Here is an 18604-nt window from a genome sequence, read left to right on the forward strand (position 1 = left end):
ATACCTTACTTATACTCACTTATGGCTTTGTAGACAAGATTTTATGGTCTAGGCAAACGGGAATAATATAATTGCCATTTAATGTGCTATTAAATGCAATAATAAAATATGAATGCTCAAAGTATAATCAATGTTTGATGAACCAGTGGCGAAGGTCCATATAACTCTATTCCTGGCTTGCCTCTCGTAACTAGGGTTGCCAGATCCAGGCTGATCATTTCCTGGACATTTCTGGGGCCACGAAGGGAATCAGAGTTTTGGTCTTTGGTCAGAGACTAAACTAAGTAGGAATTACCTAGAACTATTGGTTGATGAAAAAAAAATACTTTTTTTGAAAAATCTTTTTCACTTCACCCGCACTCCGCGCTCCCCTCGCCTCTGGCTAATCGGCGAGCGACGCGAAGCGAGCCGCTCACCCCTCTCCTCGCTCACCTAACGCAGGGCGAGCACGCTGTTTGGTTTGACTTTAGCAGCCGTAGTATCGTAACTTTGTGAAAAAAACTAGTATTTTTTCATTCCGGGACAGCAAAATAAAATTACTGGACACGGGACAACACGCAAAATTCCGGGACAATCCCGGAAATCCCGGCCATCTGGCAACCCTTATGTAAAATCTAATTATCATTTGAATTATTTGCAGGCCTCATTTATGCATATTACTATCTAGATATAATAAACTTTAATAAGTTGTGTCACGTTCCTTTTCGGAAAATGTCACCATTCGCAACTGATAAACATACAGGGTATATACGGCTTCTGTTCACAGACAACTCACCGACCAAATACTATAAGTTTTAAGTCATAACTCGTAGTAATTGACAATATTCTTCAGAGCGTAATACTAAAGTGTTCAAGTATCGCTTGGCAGTAAATTTAAAGAAACCAGTGCGGTTCAAAACGGCCTCTATTATAGGGAGTTCTTATTCTTTCAGAAATTAAATACAGTGAATAATTAAACTTTAAATCTTTTTCCTTTTTTATAACACCTTATACTTGTTTACTAGTTAGACATATTTAACGAGTAATTATTTCAAAAAGCCCCATTTTCGCTTCAAATCTACCAACAAGCAAAATGTTTATTAAATATTAAATTTGTACAACGGAACACCCATCAAAAATCAAACTCAAGCTCTTAATAGCGTTTTCACGTGAAAATACTTTGCAAAATTGATTTATCGAGCAACTTGATAAATTAGTACCGGCTTTTGTTCGTCAAACCCGATATTTTCAACTTTATTATATAAAACTTGTATGTTGGTAATATTACGTTATATATAAAAAGTTGAATATATTTATGTACGTTACATCGAGCGGCCGCAATGTTGCACAACGATAGTGTTGCGCGTTTATTTATTGATAAATATCAGTTATCGATAGGTGTTCAGGGCAGGAAAAACGTGGTAATTTTTAATATTTATAACAAGCTATATAAATGAGACAAACGTTAAAAATCTCTAGCGATGGTTCATGATAGATGGACACGAACTCAGTAACGGCAGCACACATTAAGTTCAAATCGTTGGGGATGACGATACACTATTGTTTATAGAAATAGCTAGAATTATGAGTGAATCGTACTTGAATAGGAAATAAGGTGTAACAAGAGAAGATTTATAATATTAGTAGAAAAAAGATATAATCTGCAATTCATACATAAGGCGCCATTTCTTATGGTTAATATCACTAAACACTACATGCAGGATAGAAACAGGATAAGTTATTAGTCCAAACTCGAAATACTTTTTCTTTTAATTAATAATTTGCCTTATTTATTTAATAACAATATAATTGTTTTCTGGTTTAATCACCTTTTTATTTTTAATTAGTTTTTTTTTTAATATTAGAAATTATTATCATAGTCTCTTACATCACGATACTTATAATATGTATTTTCAGTAACATTTGCTACAGTTAAGTCGTTTCTTAATTCTCAATATACATTAAAACAACTTTTAATTTTTGCGACGTAGCGTTGCATCTATTGGTGTTAACTCGTGAACATCAAAGATTGATATAAGCAGTAGATACCTCCACCCGTAAAGGCTCATGGCAAATTCATTGAAAGAAACCCCTAGCTTTTTTTAGGTCACAAAAATAGAATTTTAGTTTGTTAAAGCTATGTGTAAAGTAGCCGAAACCTAAGCCTAGCCATAAGAACTCCGAGGCAAGTCGATCCTCTTCCTTTTTAACCGGGACCTCTTTAGGCCGGGAGCTCCATGAAACTGGAGGCCCGTGGCATTTTCCCGTCATGCCACACTATTACACCCCTGGGTTTAAGATGACAAAAAATAAGAGAGAACAAAACCAGTACAGTACAATAAGAATAATAATTACTAGTATTCTTTTATATCTTCCGTCATCTTTTAAAAACTAGAATCTTACTTAGTCACGAACGCAAATATATTTTTAAGTTTTTATTATCGTTAGAACATTTGAGATGGTCCTTACTTTTGATATGATGCCAAGATCTTTATTAACCATACGAGAACAATAAATTATATAATTGGACAGCATAGTAAGTGAAGCTCGGTAATTAAATTCTTTTCAAAGTTTTATTTTTCGCAAGTTGACAGCTGACTTTACATTAATCACGAAATTAATTTCGCTTCACATCTTTCTCTAAAGTATTTTTATAACGTATAAAATAGTATTAAATATTTACCAAAACAATAATGTCAATTAAAACAGTAGCCCTGTAAAATGATACTTTATTATTTACGACCTAAAACTTGAGATCTATCGAAATATACGTGTATAGTCGTGGTTTTTATCTCTAGATGTATAAGAGAAGAGAAACTAGTACTACCATATGCGTACTTTAATAGTCTAAATACTTCTCGTTCACACCATTAATCCATATAATAAAAAATAAAGATGATTTTAGTAAACCGATTCCTACCGGCCTCCCTTTTAGGTTTATTTACGTTCGTCTTCGTTTTTCTTTTCTGTTAAATTGGCCGCGATTTGTTGACCAAAGCTTTTATTCATCGGTTGACCTTTTGAAAAACGTTACCCTTCGCCACATCTATATCCTTCTCAGAGTCTCAAACAATTTCCATACCAAATTCCATCAAAATCCGTTCGATAGTTTTTAGATTATCGCATTCAGACAAATAGATGTCGGGGCTAGTTTTATAATATATAAGTATATTTTTATTACATACAATAGAAGAAAATTCCCTGTATCAGCTAATAACAGGAAGGCAGAACAATCCGCACATACAGCCTAAATACAGTATCTATTCAGGTCATAGGCTCATAATCAATTACGCTGGCAGACGCGCCGCCCTGGTTTCACGTGATAAAAACAATATCAAAAGATAAGATATGTGTAACAATATGTAAACAATAGACAGACGGTCAGAGTTCTACCTTGAGACGAGCTTATTTCTTTCCTTTTGTTTGTATTGGGGTGACGTGTGCTTAGGTGACAAGTGGCTATATAGGCCAGTTTTTAATTGAAAGTGCAATCCTATCTTGCTTTGAAGATAACGATTTAGTGTGTTTAGGTAATTGCAGTAATATAAGTATAGTGTTTAATTTGGCTTTAGTTCTTTGGTGAGGATGAGAGTAAAAGATTGGTCTTAATAATTTAGATTTACATATTCTTTTAATTTCTTCCATATTTCAGTACGATTCTGCCTTTCCTATTTCAACATCGACATATCGATATCGACAAACGCCATCACGAGACGTTACGTGGTATTGCGCAATGCTCCCGTCACTACGCTCCGACGACGTCTAGCTATGCGCTCACTGACACAAGACCGGCGTCGCATGCACTGTAGGAAACTGGACATTTTGTTTAAAACTAGTTTTTTTAATCAGTGTGATCTATTATGTCAGGAACTTGTCCCGTCGCATGCGATTTGCTAAACTCGACTTTCTGGTAACAACACTTTGTTATTGTAATGCGATAAAATTGTAATTAGAAACTAGTCATGTCTGTCGTATGCAATTATTTTAAAAACATGATTAACGAAAAAATATTTAGCTCTTTGATATTATCTCAGGATTTCTATAAAACGAGACTTAAAGACTACGTTTTAATTTTCCAGAATATTAGCTATAAACCATCTATTTAGGTTTTTGTGACAACGCCATCTCTTGACAAAGGGAGTAATTAATACAGCTTAGGTAACTTGTAAACAATAACAGATGTCGCTATGTATTCACTTTCTTATTAAAAGAATTTCTATAAGTATGACAAAGCAATTTTATCTTTGACGTTATCAATAATTTATGAACAATATCTTTATGTAACCCTGTCGCTATGTTGAAAATCCTTTAATAAAATTAATAAAAAAATAATTTTGATATTAACACGTAGATACAACATTGAGTATATAGTGAATTAGTAATTATGGACTAATTTAATTGACACTAAGTACTTATTTTCTATTGTAAATTGTCATATTATATCGTCTGTGTGTTTCGTCCTATTTTATGATATGCCCTATGGGCGAGCCTATCGCTGTATCAGCCACAAATTCCTGACTCCGGGCTGATAATGAGTAGAAAATCCCAATATCACTTTAGCCGACCCAGGGTTCGAACCACGGACCTTAAAGCCGTGTCGTAATGTCCACCCAATAGATCTACACTACCGATGTAGTCCTACCTACATCCTACATACCTACTGTATAACACCCTGAGATCTTAGATACCGAATTATAATTCTCAATATTGCCTTCCGCGATCTTCATAGTTTTACTCTGAGCAGTATGTAAAAAGTGGCGAAAGGTCCATATAACCCGATTATTGTTAAGTTCTCTTTAATAATTATTGTAAAATCTAATTATCATTTACGATTTGCAGACTGAATTTATACATATTAGTACGTATATGTTGTGTCGAGCTACCTTGCGGAAAACTTCAACTTCCACTGATATATGACGCATAGACAATCCTAGATTTATTAGTTATGAATCCTTCATACATGGCGATTTGCTGTATGGAAAAATTACTTAGCTATAACATTCTACATGTACGATACATTTTGCACAGAAAAATATTCAGCGTGCTTTTATTTAAGGAAAACTCTATCAAAGGGCGGTGCTTAAGCAATTTGTAGTAGTTAATGTAGTATAATTTAAATAGAAACTTGATCTGTACTTCAAAAGAAAAAATATAATTATGTAATTCTAATGTCACAATGAAAAAATCTTATTTTTTTTAATTGAATTAACTACATTTTGTTAACCAGTTAAAAAATACGAGTGCTTTTTTTATTTCTTTGAATAACGAGACGAGCTTGCCGTTCGCCTGATGGTAAGCGATACGACCGCTCATAAACAGTAGAAACACCATCCAACACCTTCAATTACAAAGTATTGTTTGGTATTCCACTGCGCTCGCCATCCTGAGACTTGAGATTCTAAATCTTATTACGTCCAGTAGTTACACTCGCTACAATGTTCTTCAAACCGGAAGACAACAGTCACTACACAGTACTGCTTGGAAGCAGAAATGGACATTGCGGTGGTACCAACCCAGGCCGGCTCTCACATATGAGAGACCACCAGGCTAAAAAAATTTTTCTCAGTATAAAATTTCATATAGAAACAATTTTCTTTATATGACAGCACAATTTCTAATTCTGTACATATCAATATAAGACGTCAAATCGCTTGTTGCAGTTTCATTGAATCACACACACACCTCATAGTCTGGAGTGTACATTACGTTATCAACAGCTGATAAGGGGCCGTTGACCCCGGCCCGCTTCCTTGTGGCCACGTGTACGCTACGTAGTTTTAGTATCGAAGTCATTGTTTCTTCGAGCTGATTGTAGTGAACGTTTGAGCGTCATGCGTACAAAAGCGGCCAGTTGTGTAACATAGCATTATATTAATAATATGCACTATGTATACTGATTTTTTATGTTTACGCGAATGTTAGACATTGAAATATCGGCGGTTAAAAGGCGAATTGACTTAATCGACATTTTTTTGCGACAGTGAATTTCATACATATTAATAATTAGATATTTTTCTGTTTTTAATTTAGTTAAAAGCTTTCGGAAAATTGTCGCTTAAGTCCATTTTAGCCTTTAACGGTAGATATCCATTTTTAGCACTTTTTTCTATATTTTTTTTTAAATAATTAAAAATTTTCGAAAGAATGTCGCTTAAGTCCATTAGCCTTTAACGGTCGATATCCATTTTTAGCACTTTTTTCTATATTTTTTTTTAAATAATTAAAAATTTTCGAAAGAATGTCGCTTAAGTCCATTAGCCTTTAACGGTCGATATCCATTTTTAGCACTTTTTTCTATATTTTTTTTTAAATAATTAAAAATTTTCGAAAGAATGTCGCTTAAGTCCATTAGCCTTTAACGGTCGATATCCATTTTTAGCACTTTTTTCTATATATTTTTTTTTAAATAATTAAAAATTTTCGAAAAAATGTCGCTTAAGTCCTTTAGCCTTTAACGATCGATATCCATTTTCAGCACTTTTTTCTAAGTTTTTTTTGCCTAATTAAAAATTTTCGAGAAAATGTCGCTTAAGTCAATTAGCCTTTCAACCGACGATATATATTTTATGGATTTTATCGTGTATTTTTGTATTATAAATTACTCCCGACGTTTCAAAGACAGACTGCGTGGTCACGGGGCGGAACGTCGACAATTATAATATAAAAAACCACGATAAAATTAATAAAATAGTTTTATTTCAATTCACTAGTATGTAACGTATGTAAACTGCTGTGGCTAAGAGTAAAGTTTTCCAAAAGGTAACCCGACAAAATATATAGGTTCTATGCATAAATCCGGTCTGTATATCGGTAATGATAAAGATTTTACAATTTACGAAAGGGATCCCGGTAGGGATCGAGTTATATGGACCCTTTCCTACTGGTACATTCATCATCATCATCATCAGTCGCAAAATGTCCGCAGCTGAACATTGGCCTCTCCCAAAGATTGCCAGATCGCCCTATTGGAAGCGACACATTACCTACATCTTATTATGGGAGAAGTGGTGTAATAATTTGTTTCTTAAAGTTCAAGGTGGTGTTACCATCGGGCAGGAAAATCGTCATCTACAGGGTCTTTTTGACATCGCGTTACAAAATAAAACCACATACTTATGTCCTTGTAAATGATACTTTACAATAAGCTATGTTGATGCATACTAAAATTTTAGTTTCGAAGAAAATAAATGTCAATAAAAACTAATTTTAATTTTACGCCCCCTATGTTCCCTACAGCCCCTAAAACGGCTGGAGCGATTTTAATAAACTTTTTAAGTAATCAGAGTAGTCCAGTGGGTGAACCTGTGAAGTTTAGAACTTATCGGACCACCAAAAGTGGTGCTAAGCCGGGGCGAATCAGTAGGCTATAAAAAAATACTTACCATCACGGCTCATGCCGAGTTTGAGGCACTTCTGCAGGCGGCAGTACTGGCATCTGTTGCGGTTGACGCGGTCCACCACGCAGGCCTTGTTGCGCGGGCACTGGTAGTTCACCACTGAAACGATTTACTGCGTTAATAATGGCGACATTGGTGTATGTCGTGATAGTGGGGGAATATTAATATATTAGACTTTTTGAAAATTTGTAAGGTAGTGAAAAATTACGGTTAAAATGATGTGGCTATCAGCATAAACCCTTATGATTGTAAGATATGAACCAACTTATGATTGTATGATACAGAAGCGTTACACAGAAAAAGGTTTCGTTACTTTCTTAAAAAGTCAATAGAAATATTATTTTAAGTAGATTTATGCTTAGTGTGAAGCAACATGAAAAATGACCAAAATAAATTACTGGCATAAAAAATAATTCCAAATTCAAAATGAATGAACTAAAGTTCCAAATTTAAAAATAACGTAAAAATATCAATGAATATGACGCCGACCTGTGCTCTGCGAACGCCTGAAGAATCCTTTGCAGCCCTCGCATGTGATCACCCCATAGTGCACGCCGGACGACTTGTCGCCGCAAACTTTGCACGGTATTATCTCGATTTGGGCTGGAACAAACAGAAAACGTTTTAATTATGATAAAGTAGATTTTATGTTGAACTGTTCGGTTATGTTTGTTGGATTTAATGTCAGTGTTGTAACAGCGCAGATGGTGTTGATGTAAGACGACATCTGATTGACGAAGAAACATGTGCTGTGTAAATATTAACAGCTTTGACTAAGTTTATACGTTTACGCAGTCTCTATAAAATAATTAACTTAAAAAATTATTGTGAAAACACATTTAATTCTTGCATAGAAAATTTGCTAATTAGTGTAGTTATTTTGTAATTTAAAAATAAAAATACTGTTTACTCAAAATATGACACTGGCTGAATTGGTTCTTAAAAACTAAGAAATCCTTAGACTCCTTACAAAGATAGAATTCAAAAATGGAATTTCACCGCCCGCCATTTTTGGTCGCAGCGAGTTCGTCGACCCCGAGGCAAGGTCGGAGCGCGGCCGATGACTGCCCGCTTATGTGTGCGTTAGGCCACTACACGGCTCATAGTAAGGGTGGATGCGGGAACGGCAGGACCTCCGCACGAATTACGGCATTTTTTTGGTCCGTATCAGATAATGAATGTTGTATTTGAGGACTCGGTTGTTTTACTGGTTTTTATATTGTCAAGATATTAAGAAAAATGTATGTGGATGAAAAATACTATGACGCTTAAAATTAAAAAATGCATATACAATGCATATTCTAAAAAATTTGTAGTTATTGTGTTAACTCAGAGTAATAATGTATCTTGTAATATATGTTTCTAAATGAATTGCTGGCATTTAACGTAAAAAGAACAAGATAGTTAAATAAGATTAATCTTAAACCTTTTTTAATTACAATCATTAAATAAACGCTACCATCCATACTCGATTACCAGCTACTAATATTTTTTTATGTAACAATGTTTTGTAAAAGCAAACAGATCATATCGACGAGTGAAAGGGTAATTGTATTAAGCAACATTTTTTGCGACACTACATTTAATACACACTAGCGACCCGCCCCGGCTTCGCACGGGTGCAATGCTGATACTAAATACACTACAGAAAAACTGTGAACGTTGTATATAAAAACATAGCGGCCCGCGCTGGCTTCGCACGGGTATAACATAACAAAATAACAGTATTTCTCCACTATTTAATGGATGTTATTATTATACATATAAACCTTCTTCTTGCATCACTCTATCTATTAAAAAAAAAACCGTCAAAATCCGTTGCGTAGTTTTAAACATTTAAGCACACATAGGGACAGAGAAAGCGACTTTGTTTTATACTATGTAGTGATTTAGAATCAGCTATTTTTTCTATGTTTTTTTAAATTAGTTTAAATTTTTCGAAAAAAGAATGTCGCTTATGTCAATTAGCCACGATATGGTAAGTGCTATTTTTATACAATTAGATAAGTAAGTGTCGTTACCCGAGGCGTGAGGTCATGTACCATATAAGTTGGATTTTACTCAACCATATCGCAGCCATTGGAGTTCATTAAAAAATGTATTGTAATCACTCTCAACCTTCCTGAAGGGTAGGCAGAGCGCATAACTAATGGACAATTCGTCGCTATACACTATGATAGCGTACTATTATCGCTGTCATAATATTTTTTAATATTATGTACCACAATGACATTAAAATTCAATTTACAGTTAAAATATCTCGTATTTAATATGTTTTTTCTAATTGGTTAATAAAGTATTAAGTTTAATGTTTCCAATATTCGACATCCAACAAGTTTAATTTTGTAATACTTGAAGTAAGTATTAAAGTTTATATTAACATCAGAAGTATCAATGATTTAGACAGAAGTATAAACTGTGACACTGTTCTGGGTCAGAGTATTGAGATATTTAGGTCAAGGACATCTCAAAATGAACCCAAAATCTGAATATATAAAGGTCAAATTTGACATTTATCGAACGACATTCAGTTTTTTAATTCCGAGAGATTATTGAACACATATCACAACCAAGTATGAATTATGATTATAAATATTTAACATTATACTTTAAACATTTATTGCTAGTTTTTGCCCGCGACTTCGCTAGCTAAAAAATGCTTGTTTTGGGATAAAACGTAGTCTATAGCAGGAGTAATGCAGCTTTCTATTAGAGAAAGAATTTTCATAATCGGTTCCAGAAATAAACCTCTACAAACTCACTTTTCCTCTACATTACATTAGTATAGATTATAATGTATCTAACATAAACAAGTGTAATTTTCTGGTCAAGCCCTAACATATATAATACAATATTTTATTTATTTTATTTTATTTAGCACTTCATATACTTTTGTATACAAACGGACTTATTGCCATAGGCATTCTCTGTTATCATCATTCTCTATTCTCTACTTAATTCTACAATACTCAAATTGCTTATTACAAAACCTAACTTAATATTGAAAATATTATTATCTTTATCTAGGGAGTCTAGAAATACGATTTTTGATTTACAACTTTCTTAAGCAACGTGTATAAGAACTATAAAAGGAATCTTCAGAAATTTATCCTCAAAGGAAGTATTATCTCGGAATGGTATGTGATGAATGATGCTACAATAAATAACCCTTAATCCTTTATACATAAAACTGCAAGTCGCATTGTTTCTTTATGTGTAAATCCGCGTTATTTAATGACAGTTTAATTAAATTTTAAAATGAAATTAATGTGTTATATAATCAACTCTTGATTACTACCACGTGTAGTAATGAGAATATGAATATTTATTGAAAAAAATACAGCATTTTATGCATATACTAGCTTCCGCTCGCAGCTTCGCCCGCGTGAATTTCGGACTTCAAAAATGGAGCCGGTCGCGAACGTTCGAGAATGTTCGTTTTACGAAGCTACTCGCTAGGTGATTCGCTAGCCTCTAGGTGCCAAGCAAGTCGCCTGCCTGTGCGTTCGCGACCTTATATATATACAAAAATAATCCTTATAGCATGATTCAGTATTCACGCATGATGGCTTATTATTAGCGTATTTCATGTATAATTTTGGTGTTTCTATACCGATTTCTATGATTCTTTTTTATGGAATATTTAATAATGTTAACTGTTTTAATTAGGGATGACTGAGAGTGTTATAAACGTAAGAGTAGACAAATATAATGAGAAAGCTTCGAACTGCTAAGCTATCGGGAGTTACACGTGTTATTGTGAGTCAACCATAAAAAAATAGACATATGCTGTCGTGGGATATTTTTTACATAATTTTAAGGAGAACATTTCCGTCATACATGATTTCTGTGTAGCTTTAACCATTAAGGTTGCACACGCGACGGAAGCTTAAAAAATTGAATAACTTCTCCCATTTTCCCAACATTTCCCTTCACTGCACTGCTCCTATTAATTGTAGCGTGATGAAAAGTATACTATAACCAGCACAGGAGTATGAAAAATAATTGTACCAAGTTTCGTTAAAATCCGTCGAGTAGTTTTTGTTTCTATAACGGTTATACAGACAGACAGACAGACAGACAGACAGACAGACAAAAATTTTACTAATTGCATTTTTGGCATCAGTATCGATCCCTAATCACCCCCTGATAGTTATTTTGGAAATATATTTCATGTACAGAATTGACCTCTCTACAGATTTATTATAAGTATAGTATGCATATATTACTGAATATAACCAAATTGATTCGATCAGTAAACGTTTAATATTACTTATAAGAAAGCCTCGATGCAATTTGACAACTAACAAACACACATCACGCATTTATCCCCGAAGGCGTATGCAGAGGCGGAACCAAGACACTCACTTCTTGCCAAGTGTGTTCTGTCCCATGATATGATAGGGGACGAGCCTGTCGCCATATCGAGCACAAATTCCAGACTGATACTGATCAGAAAAATCCAACTATCACTTTGCCGACCCGGGATTCAAACCCAGAACCCCAGAGCACTGCCGTACCGCGCAGTGCAATTTGAAACAGCATTAAAAAATAAACATTACTCAATACAAAACAATTAAAATATTGTCTACATACCGTAAACAATAGACTTTTTACACACTATAAACGATTGCAAAACGTCTATTGTCGTATTAGACAGCCTCTCGCAATATCCCTTACATTTTCCCTAAATAACGAGGAAAATTACCAATTTCCTGTCCTTTTGGATGGTAATTACGAGTCAAGTTGATGGTAAACATAACGTGTTGTAAATAGGATTATCGGGACCCTAGGACGGGAGTCGAACTGGTCCAGGGTCCGTTTATTACTTCCACGTTTATAATGTAATAGGGGATTATGACAGGAATATTCCACATATTTTGTCATTGGTGGTATTAGTAATTAGGTAACAAAATTATTATTAATAAAATTCGATTTTTATGAACTCTTTCCGTTGATATTAAAAGAGTATTATATTATTTTATATATTGAAAATTAATTGAATAAATAATACAAACTGTATAATATGACATGAGATTCTTTGATATTTAAAGATTAATATATAATTTTATATATTGAAAATTAAATCATACAATGAAAAGACAATAACCAGTGTACACTAACAATCTAACCTTCAGAACATGTTGCGGGCGTGAAACATAACTAAACGCACCATACGTTAGAATCAGACGTAAGACATTAGACTTCCCGGTTCTGGAAACGAATTTATGACCGCCAGTACCTCAGCTGCTCCAGGAAATGTAATGCATCTATTATGATTAAATAAAATAGTTGTTTTCTATAAGGATTTATGTTGGAGGTTATTGGAAATAGTGATATGGCTATGTGGTTTTGTAATAGGTTAATTTAAAGGAGATTAAAATAATATAGATACTAATATTTACGTGATTCATTTAGATATTGAAATAGCCTGTTCAATAGTAAAGTTACTGACTGCATATTCTCTGATATTTCTATTAGTATATTAAACATCTAAGTGGTTTCAAAACGTAGATTACATGATGTTACGTGGTTTGTTTTTGCAGATATCAAGGCCAGAGTTATGCATCACGCATCATGAACAGAATACAAATCTATATTTAGCCGTGTTACGTCGAGATTACACGAGATACGATGATAGCAAGTTTTCTTTATTCCGAAGATAAGGTAATGCTATTAATCGAAATGGCAATGCGTGTGAGTGAGCCGACAATACTTTAGTACACCGGCTCAACTTGCCCCGCTGCACTCGGCCAGCTGATCGTGACGTCACAGGTCGCCGACCCCAGCGCACCGTTCAAACGTTCGAACTTCGAAATTGTATCACGCCCGCGTGACGTCACAGCGCGCGCGAGCTTTTTGAATTTGGAATTCGGAGTCTCGTATACCGTTTGTAGCGGCCGTTACGCGCTGTTGCGTGTGCTGAGATCATTTGAAAATTGTTTATTTTTTTCTTTTAATTAGGTACTTTATCGTGGGTCGGTCACTTGGGAATTGTTGATGGGTTGTGTCGGACTGAACTTATGACATTTTTCCATTGAGACTTGTTTGTAGACGCGTACTTGTTATTGCTATTATGTGAACATTTTTTCCTTGAACCCAGTTACTACTAGGTATGTCATTGGCATTGACTGAAATATCATTGTGTAGGATCAACACTTGAATAGAATCGCAAATAGATTTTTGTGATCTCATTTCCTCTCGTGTACGGTGAACTCTTATGGGACTTATCCTTGGAAAACTATATACATTTTTAAACGTCAATAAAAAATTATTTTACATTTTTCAATTGTGTTCAATTTGAAAAAAACATTATTCATATTTCGTTAGTGACTAAAAATAACGTAATCCTGCTTCAAGCGAGCACCATACAAAACCATTGCATTAACGAGCAAAAAACACCAACAAAAAGTCCTAACATGGTCCTTACCACACCCACGGCTACGTCATAGTTCAACGTCCCCGCGAGCTTGCCATCACATTCAAAAACCTCCAAAACACAAGGCTCTAGTTCCAAATTTGAATTTTAATCTAACGGCCCGCGTCATGGGTGAACGACCGCGGTTGCCCGAACTAACGTTACCGTACAAAAATATCTTTGCGTCTCATCAAACTGTAATTTAGACGTTGTATTAAAAGCGATAAAAGTTAATTTCGTTTGGCAATTAATATGAATAGCTACATCGATATTTTTGCAAAGTAGAATCGTTCGAAATTCGAATGAAGTGTTCCCGAAATAATTTTTATGATAGGCAAAGACAAGTTCATTTTATGAAACAGTTGAAATGGTAATAGATTAATAGGAAAGAAACTTTTTAAGAATCTAATTCGAAATCATAGACAAACATTTTTCATAATATTGAAAAGTGATATGATCTATGGATTCATCGACGTCTGTTTTGCATCCACGAGTTTCCTACACATTGAAACATGATTTATTACAACAAAATATTTTAATTATATTGTAAATACCGGGGAAGCCGCGTGCACATTATGAATGCATAAATCATAACTATTTTTAGCTCCTTGTAGCTATATATTAGGCGGCATTATTATTTATGGATTTTTTTCTTTTTAGTTGTCTATGATTATTTGATTGAGCAAATAAAGACTATACAAGAGACCATAGTACAATATTATAAACAATAAGAGTGCGCTGACCGCGCCACGAGTATTTATATCAAATTGACAAACACAGCGACGAAAACGACTGTATTTATAAACAAAATATATTTTATTTATTCGCGTAACTTTATTCTTGGTAATAAAATTAGTGTTGAATAATTGTTATTTAATCTTGAATAAACAGGTCTTTATGGTTAATAAAAAAAAAAAAATTGGAAGTTTGAGTTGCTTTCTTAGCCTCTGACAAATTTAAAAACAGCGTTCCAGCCAGTGGTAAGGTCTCCAAAATCTTTATGCTTTAGATCTGTGGTCTTAGTATTGTGGTCATGGTATATATTTAATTTAATTAAATTAATTCTTCATATAATAAAACATTTAGGTATCTGAAGACAATGATCTTGTATCACTATAAAGAAATAGAAACGGATCGTATTAATTTCAAATATAATTTTATATTTAAAATTGCAATGTAATATATTCATAATGGCCTGTGCTATAAAATAATGCGAAAAATTTGTTAAATATTTAGAGGTAAACTCAAACACCACTGAACACTTTTGGATGAAATTAAGCAAATAAATTTAGACCACATCACGGATTTAGAGAAGTGGAAAACAGATAATGTTTACTTATCATCTCAATATACATACTTCTGTTGACCTTAAAATGATTTATCTCATAACTACGACAAAGCAACGCGAGTAATGACAAATCAATCGTCACGATATGACGTCACAGGCCAGTAGGTGACGTCACTCATGGCCAGAATTCTGGTGATACATACATCACATAGGATTGCATAGAGGATTTGGGTTACCACAAAGTTAATAGGAAATTAATTACTAACCATAACATAACTAGGACGTGGTGACGAATGAGGAATAATAATTTACTTTTGTGTCGATTAGCTGAGAAACGAGGAGTCGGGAGTTCGATTCTCGCAGAGGCAAATTTTTGACAAATTGATGTTGGTGATTCTGTATGTGGCAGTACGTTGTTATAAAATAAATCTTAGTTATAAGGCATGTCAAAATTATCTTGATAATTTTACTGTTTAAATATCATACTTTATGTAGAGCTGAAGACAGTTTTCAACAATTAATTGGTCTCTCAAATAAAGGGAAATCACAAAGTTTGCTGTTAAGTGCGGCAAAGTTAAAAAATTTGGCAAAGTTGGTGTTTATGGTTCGAAACGATTACTTACCGTGGGACGACTACTTTGATCTATAACCCTTTGAAATTTGATTACGTAATAGGAAAAAAATCATACCAATATTAGCAAGAACTCTTAACTAAATTTTTTATCAACAAATATTCAGTTCCAACATGCCGGCATAATTGTGCCGACTATCACTCCACTTACCGTCAGGTGTAGTGGGGCTACTTAACTACTGAACTGTGCCAGTACAAAAAAAATAAAGATATTGAATTGACTTTGATAGTAACTAAGTACTATACGTTATTGTGCAACACTTATCTTCGATAACATGCACTAACACGTGCCTCACGTGCTGACGTATGACGTATTGTGACGTGACCTGACGTGATATGACGCGGATATCGTCAAATTTCATCAAGCTAGACAACCTAAATCATATTACGACTTAGGCACGTTCAAATCAGTGATTTTTCATGTCGTCCTAACATTCCTAATTTTTTTAACACGTAGTTACCCGTGTTTAACATTTGTGCCTGGTATTGTGATATGTTTTCCCTTGCCATGCATCTTGATATGGAAGCAGTATGGAAGGGTCCATATAACCCGATTTTTGCCGGCTTCTCTTTTGCAATTCATGTGATAAATATTATTAGAACGATTTGCAGACCGCTTTGTATGAATATTAATACTATATTATAATAATGCCTCTATTATATTGTATCGAGTCCCCTTTCGCCACTAGGTATATAAATTTCACAAAATGCACTATTTGCGTCTTGTTTGCACCTTACGGAATAATTTGTGAACGGATTTTGCATGCGCACAGCAATGCTTAACACCAGATTATAAGTGGAGTACCAAATACGAGTAATATCGATTGAAAAAAGACAAAGTTTCAATTGGTCTTGGTGTTGGATTTGTTCGGGCCGGCCGGGCCAGGCGATACATTCATTACGATATTACTGGACTCTGCCAGAGAAAAATCAGAACGAATCAGAAGAAATCAGAATTATTCCGTATGCCTATTTGTCTATATAAATTATAATCAATTTGTACTTGTGTTCAAAAAAATATTTATTAGTGCGAAATTAATTGAGTCATGTACTACCTTTATTTTGTATTTTCATTATTTGCTTGTATGTTTATTTTACTAAACTACTACTTTAAAAGTACAAAATTTTACTCAAATAATTTTCTCGTTTTCTAGAATCGTATATCAATAAAACATTCAACGTATCAACAAAAAATCTGTAAAATTAATCACTCGCTTAAAACTAATATAAAAACATCTTATAATGTGTACATTACATTGTTTTAATGTTTAATCTCACTCTCGAGCTCACCCTAAAACAAGTGAAGAGTGACGTCATGGTACATGAATCTGAGAGTGAATACCGTTTATTATTTGTGTAAAAGTTATCACATTTTATAATAAATATTTTATAGATAATTTCATTAGAATTTTAATGTCACCGTACTAAACGAAATAAGCTTCTAGAAAACTCGGTGTCTATTCTAGGTTTAAAAACAGTAAAAATCAGATCAAAATGTATTTGCAATTCCTAGACTAAATAGGAGAAGGAGCGAAAGCTATTTATCTAATATCCGCACTAATGACGTCACTATGACGCCACGCCTGATGACCCTGAGAGCGAATTTTGAAATTTTTGATCATAACCCAATTTTTTGTTACGATTGGACCGTTATTTGTGTCAAGGTCGTCCGTCGAGTGAAACTGTTTCATTAACTTTCTTTTTTTACGCCATAAATAGTGGCCAGTATCTGAAGGCGAAAGAGACAATTCTAGAAGATTTAAAACGGGTTTAAACTTCTAAGACTGGCACCTTGAAATTAAATTCTATTTTTAAAATTTGTAATGACTATTCTAAAATTGTACGTGCAAAATTTTGGATGACGTAGAGTTGATAGAATCCCGCCATCTATTATTCATGAAAAGAACTATCCAGAACACCGTTCTGCCAACATGAAGGTGAATGAAACTTGGAATTAATGCCCGACCTTGAACCAGCTATGACCAATTTACTCATTCGGCATGATTCGCGCGCTGACGAGCCCGAAAATTGTTTTAACTGATATGACACGACGGTTTTGCGTTGCAGAGGTGAACACACGTAATATTGCCTCCTTTTTATTAATGATACAATCTTTAATGGCATAAAAATTATAACCTGCAATGGCGCGTAACACTGCTAAGAAGACTTTTTTAAGGAAATAAGAATAACATTTTGAGAAAGTCCGGGAGCATCTCATCACTCTGTACCAAGTGGCTGATAGCAACCACATGATACTCTTTAACGACTTTTCATAATAAGGAGAAGATCGTGATAAACGTGATTAACTGGTGGTGTTTCTGATGACATCTTAATTACTGGACAAGATAGTTAGTTCAATAATTCGGTATAATGTAGTCACTATGTTTATAGAAATTAGGTACTCTTTCTTATAATAACTACCCACATATAATTGAAACTCACGTCCATACTATAAATCCTCCTTAAACCACAATAAAGCCTAATCGGAATAAATAAAAAAAAAATACCCACACCGTTCAATTCTTTTTAAGCGCCATTCGAATTTCAAATACTTTGAACTCTACCATACCAAAAGGAGCCAAGTGCCATGAAAAGAACAATTACATGGTTAGAATAGCTCAAAAGCGAAACGTGACAAGTGCCACATACCTTGACTCACAAGTCAAAGTGCACAGGCGACGTGGTAAAGTGCATTCACCCCGCCAAAACTGACACGTGCATGGCCCTTCGCGTTAAAACAACGTATATCCACTAGAGCTGGCGATCAAAACAACACCTAATTACTGCATACTAGAGATCAATATTGCTGGCTTTAAAGCGAAGTTAGAGGTGTAATGACAAATTCAGATTATGCACGCGTCAATTGCATATTAAATGGAGCAATGTTTGGT

At 34.1% G+C, this 18604-nt stretch overlaps 1 protein-coding gene across 14 annotated transcripts in view; it reads right to left on the minus strand.

Annotated features, from left to right (window-relative positions):
* LOC115441571 (probable nuclear hormone receptor HR3) overlaps positions 1–18604 on the minus strand; it is a 138557-nt gene that overhangs the window by 8997 nt on the left and 110956 nt on the right. For all 14 annotated transcript variants that reach the window (XM_030166411.2, XM_030166412.2, XM_030166413.2 and 11 more), the window contains 2 exons: positions 7866–7979; positions 7362–7475 (listed from right to left, as the gene is read on the minus strand). In XM_030166411.2, the coding sequence (XP_030022271.1) occupies positions 7362–7475; positions 7866–7979 (228 nt within the window). The remainder of the gene's footprint in view (positions 1–7361; positions 7476–7865; positions 7980–18604) is intronic.

The sequence above is a fragment of the Manduca sexta genome, chromosome 18 (assembly GCF_014839805.1).
Source record: "Manduca sexta isolate Smith_Timp_Sample1 chromosome 18, JHU_Msex_v1.0, whole genome shotgun sequence".
NCBI classification, from domain to species: domain Eukaryota; kingdom Metazoa; phylum Arthropoda; class Insecta; order Lepidoptera; family Sphingidae; genus Manduca; species Manduca sexta.